Genomic DNA, 12,095 nt, shown 5'->3' on the forward strand with positions numbered 1-12,095 from the left:
AATCATTCTGTCTGGTCGCATTGAATATCTGCTTATCAGGCAAAAACAAAGCGCTTCGTACGGTGGAAAGGCGGTCGGCTCAACGTCCTTTTGTTGATTTTTGCAGCTTTTAAAGGTTACAGGAGGATCCGGCGTGCGCCCGTGTAGCAATACTGCACGGCGCAAGTCGGTCCAGTACCAGTCGTGTGGTGGCAGAGGTTAGGAATTGTTTCAGTGATTGTCTGTGGAGCGCAGACGTTGATTCATCCGTGGAAGGACCTTGCTGCGGGTAATTTCATTATGCAGATGAGTGTGAGCGCCCCGGTGCCTTCGCTGCAAAGGACGCGGCGGCGGGCGGCTGGCGGGACACGTACTCGCTGGCGCAGTGATCCATACGCCACTAAAGTGATCTTTTGATCAGTTTGCAGTTATCCCCTTTCCTTGGGTCGAGTTAACAGGAAAAAAATGGCATTCAGGAGAAGCCGCAGCATTCCTCTGACAATGCCTATGTCTGTATAGCATAAACAGATGGGAGTTCTTGGCCACGCCGAGCCTCAGCTTCACTTTACTCGAGGATCTATTGTTTTTTATTTATAGCCGGGCTGCTGCTGTGTTGGCGTTTTCATCCTGTGGAGAATTTGGGGCCTAAACGAAAAAGAAGTTGAAGTTAGCGAACCCCGCGCCGCTAATGGTAACACAAATGAAAGCGGACGTCTAACATCACAGGTTTCATGCAAAGTGTTGAAACGCGCCACGGAAACGGTTCATTGTGTCGATGATTCTTCTGTTCAGACAGGTTTTATTGTCCTCCTTCCTCTCTCTCTGCGAGCCAGAAATAAACACTCTGGTTGTTAAAACTTAACCGTTCCTGCTGCTGCTTCGTATCTGTTTCAAGCGAGTAAGTGGTTAACGGAGCAAATATGCGCCGACCTCTCTGCAGCTTTGCATCATGGTTTCAGGTGGCTGGCGATAGGAGCGCACAAAGAAAAAAAAAGCAGAAATCAATGTTATTCATCCACGGGTAACCCGCTCCAGCTTGCTTTCATTTTACCTGGCAAATAACAAGAATCTGCCTTCGGAGAGAAAAGACAGCGTTCCCTTCTTTGCCAAAGATCAAGACTTTCCTTCCCTGCTTAGACTTGAGAGAAAGACAAGCTGCGTGGCTGCCGCTGCGAGGGGGCATCTGGGTTCAAAGCCAGACGCAGAGTGTGCTGATGGACTTCTTAGATGATTGCGGTTACTCGAGAAAAAAAAAAAAGAAAAGTGGTACAGCTCTTTTGAAAACAGCCAAAGAACCTTTGGGTTATGCACCGCCGATCTGGGCGAGTTCATTCCAAAAATAATAGCAAGCTGCAGTTTGGCGGCTGCTTGATAATGCAGCGGATTCTCTGCTCGCTCCTCTGGTCGGAATTTAATTGCTTTTTAAATTGAAAATGTTTTCCGTCTATGCACCGGTGCACACAGAGAGAGCATGTATGTGTGACAGCGCCGTTATCTCAGTGTTTAGGAGGAACAGGTTCAGCTGTAATCTGCCTGACATCGCACAGCCAGGTAGCTCCAATCTCCCCGGACCGCAGAACGCCGTCTAGCGCAGAAGGTCCATCAAACCTCTGTCGCAGTTAATGGGCCTGCCAGGTGGATGGAGCAGCTAAACTCCCTAATGAAAATGAGAACAACAAATTATATTAATGGAAACGCCACCGCTGCGTGTTTGATGGACACCTTCCTGTTCTACCTCCACTCCGTCCGTCCGTCAGCGTTATGTTTGCGTCCGTCAACCCTGAAGTGAAACGTAATTTGCTGATGATAGTTTACTGCTGAGTCAGCTGTGTCGAGATATATACGCAAAGTTAATGTCCCACGCTAATGATCTCGTGTTTTTTGCTGATTGCCAGGAGCCGAGGTGTCTGCTTCACACATGCAGGAGGAAGATTTCATATTATTTCAGCAGAAAAACTGTGGCGATATCCAGAATTATTAGCATCTGTGCTGTGTTTTCAGCTCCCATCTCAGCCTGTCACAGCACATTTACCTGCATGCAGCTCTCGGTCGGCCTATTTGCTGATATTACATGTTCTCTTGTTTAATATTCTGCTGAATGTCAATCCCTCCAAGACACCCGCAAAGCAGATAAAGCCGCTCGGCTTCATGCAAAGCCATACTTAAGAGAGTCTGCATTAAGCATCACTTTCTGTTTCACCGCACTCACGTTTCTCTCTCTCTGTTTTTTTTTTGTTTCCATGCAGAAGTGATTTGGGGCTCAGACGTAGGTTGAACCTGTAATTACCAAACAGGCCGAGCAGTGTCCCTGTAATTCCTCCGACCGGGATCCGTTCAGGGAGGTCCCGCTCTGTCACAAACGTCGGCCAACACTCCCGCCTCCCCTCCCCACCTCCTCCAGGGCCCTCTTCTTTCTCTCCTTCACCCACTCGTACACATGGTTCTACTTTTGAGGAACCTTCACATGTGTGAAGCTGAGAACTTATCATCGTAAAGAACGGCTACGGTGACTCGCTCCCACACAGGAGGTTCACATCGATTCCCTGAATGCACGATCCTGTCTCGCTGCCGTATGAGACCAGAGAAGTTCAGAGTATTTGCATTCAGGGATCCAGTGAATTATCTGTTTTTAGATTATGTGCTTCAGCAGATGTAAGTAGAACACAATGAAAGATGCAAGAAGGGTAAAAGTACATCTTTAACATGAGAGAATGGTTCTCTCTGTGATATATTAATGAATGTGTATCATATTATTGTATTTAATGCATCAGTGGTTTCATCTGCGTCATATTTAATCTGGATGTAGAAATTAAAAATACAAAATACTGTAGCACTGAACTTTGCTAGAATCATTTTTAGTTTAGTTGCAGCTACTTGACAGATTTAACAAACAAAAAATATGAGAAATTCTGAACTATATCAGCGTATATCGATATAGATAATAATGTTTTATGTGAAAAAACAAGAAAACACAAACCTGGAGCTGCACAGTTCGACACCGTCACGCATCAAAAACTAATTTAATCAAACCGACCTGTCTTCTTGTTGTAAATGTGTGAGTTTTGCTAATTTTCAAATGAGATGAACTCAGCTGAGTTCTTATAAGTGGACGTGTTGTGAGTAGAATGAATGCATCATTATTAGAGAGTTTTCCAGAGACTCTTGTGTTTTGTAGTTTGACAAAGACGACGTCGCAGAAACTCGCTGCGTTTCTTCAACACGTGTTGAATTCAATTACTTTTGTGTCCTTTCATAAAAAAACAAAAAACAGTTCTGACCTTGACAGAAGTTGCTGCTGAATTCAGTCCCCCGGAGTTATAAATGATTAAACTGTAACTAGGAGCAGCCGCTAGAATCCTCAAAGTTAAATGAAGAAGTAATGTAAAATATAAATGTAGGAAATGTTGGAGGAGATCTGGGTCTGTGTGACCAGCTGATCCACCTGAACCGGTTACCTCAGTTCATATAACTCGGCTCGGGTTAGGGTTAGGGTTAGTTTAACCTAGTTTAACACTTCTGCAACGCATAAGATGATTTTGAACTAATTAACCAACCAAAGTGCAGTTAATTTGCATTTTTTTAATTTTTATTTTCATGAAGCTAAAATGATTTTCCTTATAAATCATGTTTTGTAAATGTAGTGTGACTGCTGATGGGTTAAATGGAGCCCTCACTGATGTCTGGAGGTTCAAGCATTCAGCACATATCACACTTTTTCCATGTTTTCAGTGGTTTGGATGAATGTGGATAAAACAAAAGTCTACTTCTATAAAACACATGAACACACCAGTAGGAAAACTGGTGTCAGATTATCAGCTTTACAGATATTGTTTTCAAATCTGAAATATGAGCACAATACAAGTGTTTCTATTGGCTCACAGAGTGTTTTAGTTCCCACCTCCTCATGCTGCTTTATTTTCAAGAAAAAACTTAAGCGAGGATCAAAAAAATCTTTTTTTCTGTGATGATTGAAATGGAATAACTTTTTACTGGTAGCACCTGGAATGATTCTGGTTGAAACTAGAGAGTGTTATCTTTACAACAAACTTTATATAAACTCCATAAGGGTCAGTGACAGCATTCATTTTAATGTGGAGATGTTATTTTACAGGTGTTTGCATTAAAATGAAGCAGAATGATAAGAGGATTAAACTGCAACTACTTGATAAAATAAATGACTGAATGTTGGATTCATTCAGCATTTCAAGGCTACATAAGTTGGGGATTTGTTCAAAACAAAGAAATTTTGAATTTGACGGTTTGACTTTGAGGAGCTCGCTTTGGGTGTTTATGATTGACATCAATTCATCTGTCAAAACAAAACATTAGTTTTGCAGCTCCTTAGAATAGTTGGAGGTTAGTTTCACCTCCCCCAGGTACAAACAGTAAAATGTCGCTTTATGGTAAATTCACTGGTAGAATAATTTAATAATATGTGAGGATGTACAGGGTCCTGGCCAGAGGGACCACTTGCTCGGGAGTAAAAACTAAAACATTTCCTACAGAAACGTCGTGTTGTAGAAGTACAGGATGCCGTATGAATCCTTCAGTGTTTTAAATCAAACACAGGAATAACACAGACACCTGTGGCATGAAGAGGAGCAGCTCTACACGCACTTAACACAACCATCAGTTCATCAAATAATCACACCGCCATCTCTAATCCCAGCCGTGTATGTGTTTGTTTTCATACTTTGAACCTGAAGGAACAACGGCAGCGACTCACTCATGTTTGCATAATGGGTCGGCGGTGAATTCTACATCATAAGCACAAAAAAATAAAGAAAGAAAGTCTAATTAATTCGTGAAGCGCGTTACATCACAGTGTCCTGCTGCTGTCCTGTGAAAGGCCACATTGAAAGGCGACAGATGGGTTGTGTCTATTGAAGCAGGCCTGAATCAAAACGCAGAGAGCCGGCCGCTCGCTTTGTCCACGGAGCACCTTTACAATTATTCTTTTTCCCTCTTTCTCCTTTCTTTGCTGCTCTTAATGCTGTGAAACATCCACTATGGACGGCAGTCAGAGAACGTTTAGAGGAGGAAGGGCTGGATATTGCTTTTGGAAATGACACCATGTTCTCATGCCTGAGCTGATCCGGCAGTCTGATCGTAGTCTGATACGTCGTGTTAATCACTCCTCTTGTACCATATAGCAGTAATTCTGAGCAATGATATGATCACTGGACGTCTCTGGGTTTACTTAAGGTCAGACGGGACATTCACAAGTACACCAGAAAGTGAAATCACTGCCTGAGGACTGGTGTGGTCTCCCCATGGACGGGATGCTCCGTGAGCCCTCTAGTGGTCACTGCAGCAGCTCAGAGGCTGGTCAGACCGAAATCAGAGGAAAGCAATCACTGAAATCACTCCAGAGAGCCTCAGGCTTCCAGCATAACCATCGTGTCACATCAGCAAAGAGAAAAAGGTGATTTCTTCAGGATTTCATCACATCGCCGCCCTTTTAGATCAAAGCGAGGCAACTGAGCGACAAAAGTCCAGTCGCCTCCAATCACAGGAATCACTGTAATGTGTGTTTTTATGAGCTGCTCTGGATCCTTTTTGTTTTTTTAAATGAACAGAAATCAGAGTTAAAGACTCACAGTTTCCTGCAGCTTTGATCACTTCTGTGCCACACATTAGTACAAATATATCAAAGGCTGTGGAACATTTTCTGACTTTAACGGGGACGACTTTCCCAAAACAAGCGATCCATTCAGCTGGTAGCACAATGTGTAGTGACAGCTCTGATCACAGGGATGCTTTATTCATTTTAGGAGAATGACTCTGATAAATTAAATAAAACACTCATGTGGGGATTTCATGGAGCATTCACCTGAAGCTTCACCCCGAGGACCACCTTCGTGTTATGGACTGCTGTTAGTGGCAGCCACTGACCCCTGCCCACGGGTCCCTGCATCATGTAGTGTGATTTATCCCGGTCTGTGGAGGAGGAGGAGGAGGGGTGTGCGCATGCGCCGGAGCTCCACTAACCACATGCGTTTGGATCAGAGCTGCGTCAAGTGCGCCGAGATGGAGAGAGTAGAGGAGGAAGAGGAGCAGTTATACCTCCACAATAAAACCCGGGATGGGCCGGCCATCGCGAAGGAAGTGAAAATAGATGAAAGCAACACTGGATAAATAGGGTTTTTGTTATGAGTTATATACAAATGTGAGAGCAGTTGATCACATCCAATACCAGAGGGTGCAGATTATGATGATTAGCTGTTTGAAAATATTGCATTCAGTCGGCTCGTGATTTATTATTATTATTATTATTATTATTACATTTTATAGATCCCAAAAAAGGATGCCATAGTATTTTATTTTGCACCGTCATTTCTTTTCTTTCTTTTTTCTTTTTAAATTTAAAATATTTGTTTAGTCACTGTTACACCAAGACAGTGATACGTTGGATTCTGAAGTTTTATTTTGAAGGTCTGAGCGGAAGCGGCGCACGTCCCGGCAGCCAGCTTGACGTGGGTCTCACTCACGACGTTGATCCGGCAGCGGCCGCTGAGCATCAGAGCGCTGATCCTCCTCCTCCGTGTGTGTCGGGAGGCGTGCGGCATGTTGTCACAGATTCACTGAACGCTGCTCGGCTGTGTGTGTGTGTGTGTTGTTGTGTTGTGTTGTGTGTGTGTTTTATTTTCTGCCCAACTCCCGGCAGGAAGAGAGCAGCTCTCGGGCTCAGACCCAACATGGGTTAGAAAAGAGAGAAGCCACCGATGGATTATCCACTTTGTGCACTTCAGCGAGGATGATGGAGGAGGAGGAGGGGGGGAGGACATGGACTTGTTTTCGCAGAGACATCCTGACAAAGACGCGGACTGAGCGGGACTAGAGACCCGGGATCCGCTGCCCTCTCCGCTTTTTTTTTTTTTTTTTCCCCATTTTTTATTTTTATTTTTTGTTCTGTTGTTTCCTGCCTGTGTGTTCGAGAAATGTTTGCAGAATTGCTGTGCGGCGCCGTGGCTCTGGTCCTCTATGTCAACACTCTGGGCGCCGATTTCTGCTACGATGACAGGTACTGGGAGTGAATGGACCCACATCCACATCCACACTGGTGCTGCTCAGCTGCGGCTCATCCATTGTCAGAATCAGGCTTCATTCCTGCAACTCTTGAGCATCTCGTTGCATCGCAGCTGAGCCTCATTTTTCATTAACACAACTTGCGGTTCGCCTGAAGGCAGGTTCCAGGTAGAGTGTGTTCCCCTGACACGTGTGTTGCTTTGTGTGACAACAGTCCTGCAGCTGTCTTGCAGAATTCCTTTAGAAGTAAGTGTCAGGTTCTGGCAGCACATCTCTCCAGGATCACTCAGTAGGTTGAGGAGTAAAGTTGGTCAATAGACTCGAGTGCTGCAGCCTCCAGAGTGTGGACTTGCTGGAAGTTCCTGAGATGTGCAGAGGAATTAATTGATCTCAGGAGGAGGAGAGTTGTCTTTGCAGCTCCAAACTCGTCCGAATGTGCAGCCCTGCTGAAAGTAATTTTAGTGTTAACCCACTTTAAAAATAGGCAAAGTTGTCACCCACACCCGCTGGAGAGCATCAGCGATGGGTTGAGCCGCTGCAGCGCCGGCTAATGCATTACTCATAGCTGGCCTTTTGATATTTGATGGCTGAATGCTTGTCAGAGCCTCGGGCTCTTTATTCACCATCCATGCCCTGATGTAGGTCAGAGGCATCAACAGTTTTTTTCCCTCCATCTCTATATCGTCTTCCTGTCATCATTAATACAGGCTGTGGAACAATCAGCTCTGAGACGTTGGGGTCGGACTCTCAGCTTGTGTTGTGCAGCAGCAGGCGGTGTGTTTACATCAGGTGTAGCTGAAACTATTAAAACACACCCAGAGGACAGAGCTTAGTGAACACACACCCAGCCAGTGGTGTGTTTCCTGTACAGAACTCTGCTCTCTGCTCTGGATGTCACTGCCCTCAAGGCCTCTTTTTTCTTTTTCTCTGAAAGTGTGATCCTGTTCTCGTTGCTGTGCGTTTGCACTTTGTGCTCAGGTCAGGTGATGCAGACGCTTCTGAGAGCTGGTGGTCTGCGTCCATAAAGCTGTCAGGGAGTGGCGGTGCTGTGGAGGTGAGAGGCGACCTGTGAACAGCCTCAGAGTTTTACTGTAACGCTGTGAGGTGATGTGAACATAATGCCGTTTATTATCATGCACCAAGTTAATGGAAGCTGCTGATGAAACAGATAAATGACAGAATTAGATTTTCTCTGACGTACACCCACATGCTATCTGTCATCCGGCGTTATCTGTTTTTTAACGCCATGTGCTCGGGCTTGTGATTAGCAGACGTCTCCTGCCCCCCCTGGGCGCTGACTGGGGGAGGTGTGATGGAGATACATCATTTAGTGAAGTAAAACGGACACAAAGAGTGATCTAACTTGCTAATGCTGCGTTAGTGTGAGGAAGAAAAGCTGATGTGACTCGGTGATGGTAAAGATGCTGTCATACGGGAAAACACTGAACGTGTGAAGGCGATAAATCAAAGCTGGAGCTTGTCATTACCAAACGCCCTGCAGCCTGTAAATTAGATTTATTTTAACTGTGAATCTGACAGTAATTTATGGATCACTCAGATTTTCATAAACTACAAGGACGCCAGTGTCACAGAATACGAGACTTCACAAACAAAGATCAATAACTGACGTCTCATTTAGTGAGCATTCATTAAAAAACAAAGAAAAGACTCGGTCGCCCGCTGAATGCTTATGATAAATAGTGGTGAGGGAAACAAATATGGATGTTTTGTCAGAGTGCAGCATTGATTCTCGCCTGTGAAAAGACAGATTGTGCTTCAGCTCTCCTCCTGGCTGTGAAACTAATGCACAGACTCAACTCAGCTAGTGATTTGAAGTTAAAGTCCAAGATTGCGGTGTGTGTGTGTGTGTGTGTGTGTGTGTGTGTGTGTGTGTGTGTGTGTGTGTGTGTGAGTGTGTGTGTTTGGGCGTGTGTCAGATGGCTGCAGGCTGCGAAGCTGGCATAAAAAATACACCTGAGATTTTGCAATCGATTGGCTGATAGTCTCAGGCTGGCAGTGGAATGCTGAATATTTTATTTTTTTTATGAAGGGAGTGTTAAGAAATGTCGGGACGTTGTGTTTTCTCAGTGACACGGTTCTTATCAGGTGTGTGTTCAGTGGTTACACATTAATGTGAGCAAACATGTGCAGTAAGCAGCGCCATTAAGAAAAAAAAAAACGAGTTTACACGTGTTATTGAGTTTTTGTCCTCCGGGCTCTGAACATAATTCCATGCAAGGCAGTTTTCTGACCCTGCAGTCAGTCACAGCCCCTCCCTCCATTAAAATGACAGCCTGGAAGAGTGACCTGCGCCGCAGTGCCAAATTGCCCCGGGGGGGCTTTTCCTCTCCCTCCCCTGGACGCACTCATCATTAGCACATACACAGCTTTGACACCTGCACTGGAAAATGGGCCTCATACGTCATGTAGCTCATATCTGTGCTGCTGTAATCTGCCGTTAGAGCCCAGTGAAGGAATGGGGGAGCTCAGATAAACGTCAGAGGAGACTTACTGCTGCTCTGCTCTGTGACTTCCTGCAAACCTGAGCACCAAACATGCAGCACAACAGAAAATAAAAGGCTTGATTGCAGGAGGCTGAGTTTTCTGAGTTAGACGTGACCTTTGGGCCGCGGGTTAACCGAGGTGAGAACGAAGCAGCGCGGCCAGAACCGAAGCCGCGTTCTCCGTTTAGCAGCAGAACACCGCTGAACTGTTTTCAAGGTATATTTCCAGCTCAGCCCACACACTCTGGCTTTATGGATTACCGCTTCGCCGTCGGGAGCCTGATGGATGTGATGAACTGCGCCCGCCTCGTTCCTCTGCCCTCGCCTGGTGTCGGACGGTTTTGACTGCGCGAGGATGTGTGAAGGTTGCGGGTCACGCTGAAGGACGCAGCCTCCCCGGGCATGGCCTGGTGATTTATAACGCTCAGACGCTGGGTGAAGGCGAGCCGCCTCGTCCCTAAAGCTTTACTGGAGAAGTCGGGATCGAGGGCAGAACCCGACCAGAAACACTTGTGTGCTGATGCAGTTGGACGTGAGGTTAGATTCCATGATGGCAGCAGCGGAGCCGCACGCTGCTCCGGCTGGTGACTCATGTTGTTTAATGGTCGTGCCAATGCGGTTGTGGAAAAAATCAGTAGTGCATCTTTATTTATTTATTTATTTTTTTACTTTTTGTTGTTTGTGTTTTTTGCTGGAGTTCCTTCAGCTGTTGTTCAGTAGTCTGGACTCTTACTGGGTCTCTGTGTGAACCCAAAGATGCTCAGACAATCAGAAAGGAGACGCTGTGAACAGCCCGATGCCGGCCTGCGTACAGCCCTGTGTGGTCCGTCTGGGTCGGGCTACCTGTCCTGACGTGGACCCGTCTGCACCCATGACTGCCTCCTTGCTTGGCACCGTGTGTCGGTGCAGTGATCTGGAACCCTCCTCTCGTAGCCTGTACTGTAGCGCTGGCTGGTTAGCGTTGCGGTTATGTTGAGGGCCCAAGGGCGGCAACCCAGCAGTCTGAGTATCTCCACTTTTTTTCCCCAGTCAGGCTTTCTCTGTCTGCGCCCTGTAATTACCGTCCTGCCTGCAGAGAGGGACTCACGACATGGTTTTCGTAGATGTAGCTGCTGGGCTGTCTTTCCTTCTTTCTCTCTGTCTGCCTTCCCTTCGACTACCCCCCGAAGCCTTTCAGGCCTCCGTCATCCAGTGCCTCCAGATGGTCCCGTTTGGTGAGCCGTTTAGGGCTTTTTTCTCCCTTCACCAGTTTGAAGGGGGACGTTTGAAGTGGATTCAGTTGGAGGATGTTGTGATTGGTTTGCAGTTGCCAGGATGGAGACATCAAAGTTCCCCAGTGACACAGACGGTGGAGCAGAATGAAGTCAGTGAGGATGGACTCATCGCAAAATCACATATTCAGATGAACTTTTTTTTTTTTTAAGTAGCTATAATCAGTATTTGGCATCAATTAAATGACTGTAAAGTTCTGTAGCGACAAAGAATTATTACTGGGCTCTGCTCATTCACAATAATTAACGGCGCTGTGCAGCTTTTCACTCTGAGTCGATGCATTTCAGCGTGTTTTTGTTTTCACATGAAAACGCTCTTAAAGCCACTGAACAACCCTGAATGACGGCAAAGTTTTGGACCATTTAGCAACCAAACGGAGAGCAAAGAAAATCGAGTTACATTTGCCACGTGGCTAAAAGACGACTGCATCTAAAAAGGCTTTAACCGACGGCCGCCATGTTGGGAAAAAATGGTTTTTGCAGGTTTAATTTAAAAGCCAAATTAAAAATACCAACAGATGATCAAAGCCTCTTGTGCAACATGGAAGTGGCTTTTTTTGTTTTTCTCAACGTGTGATGAGTGTGGAGGAACTCAGACTACCAGGGGCCACAACCTGTTGGCAGGAGAGGAAGCAGATTTGTGGGAGGCATCCTGCCCGGCGTGGCTGGCCCCACACTTTCTCTAATAGATATTCTCAGATGGGGGGAAAGAGACTGTTTCTGATTTCGGAGCATCGTTTACAGATTAAACACGTTTGCTGTGCGCCAAGTCGACGCTGTTCGCATTCCAGGCGTCGCAGCTGCCAAGATTTAATGAATGCGAAAAGTTCTTACGAAACTTTGTTCCAATTCCGCTCTCGTTTTTCTTCTGCGATGCCGAAGTATCACAGAAGCTTGACAGAAAATCAATGAGAAAACAGAAATAGATTAGAATTGGCATCCAGCGCGACCGTCTTTGAGCCACACCAGCCCCGAAAGATTAACTCAGTTTTAACCGCAGATAGATTGGATCTCAGTTTTCCTGAGCTCTCGTTTTCCAACAGATAGCCAGCGAGGGTAGAAATGGTTATTTTCTCCCTCGCCACAATTGCAAGATAAGCTAGCCTGGCAGAATTTCATTTGTTTCTAAAAATACCATTAATGAGGGGTTCTGATGTGTTTGTGAGTTTCTTCTCTTACCAGCAAAACCCCACAGAGTCACTTAAAGCACGGTGGATGGAGCGAGTTCATATTTAGGTTAATAGGAAGCAGCTGACTAGATACGCTGCTCTTCTCTCTCCTCCTCCTCGCTGCCGTCAGGCCCAGAGTGAGG

General features: G+C 45.8%; 1 protein-coding gene across 1 annotated transcript in view; it reads left to right on the forward strand.

The window, feature by feature from the left end:
* The first annotated feature begins 6,587 nt into the window (after positions 1-6,587).
* Positions 6,588-12,095, forward strand: part of LOC103365862 (transmembrane and TPR repeat-containing protein 2-like) — an 88,782-nt gene continuing 83,274 nt past the window's right edge. Inside the window, exon 1 of the mRNA XM_008293414.1 lies at positions 6,588-7,003. Within this exon, the coding sequence (XP_008291636.1) occupies positions 6,921-7,003 (83 nt within the window). The 5' untranslated portion in view covers positions 6,588-6,920. The remainder of the gene's footprint in view (positions 7,004-12,095) is intronic.

This window comes from Stegastes partitus, unplaced genomic scaffold, assembly GCF_000690725.1.
Source record: "Stegastes partitus isolate 25-593 unplaced genomic scaffold, Stegastes_partitus-1.0.2 Scaffold886, whole genome shotgun sequence".
Taxonomy (NCBI): domain Eukaryota; kingdom Metazoa; phylum Chordata; class Actinopteri; family Pomacentridae; genus Stegastes; species Stegastes partitus.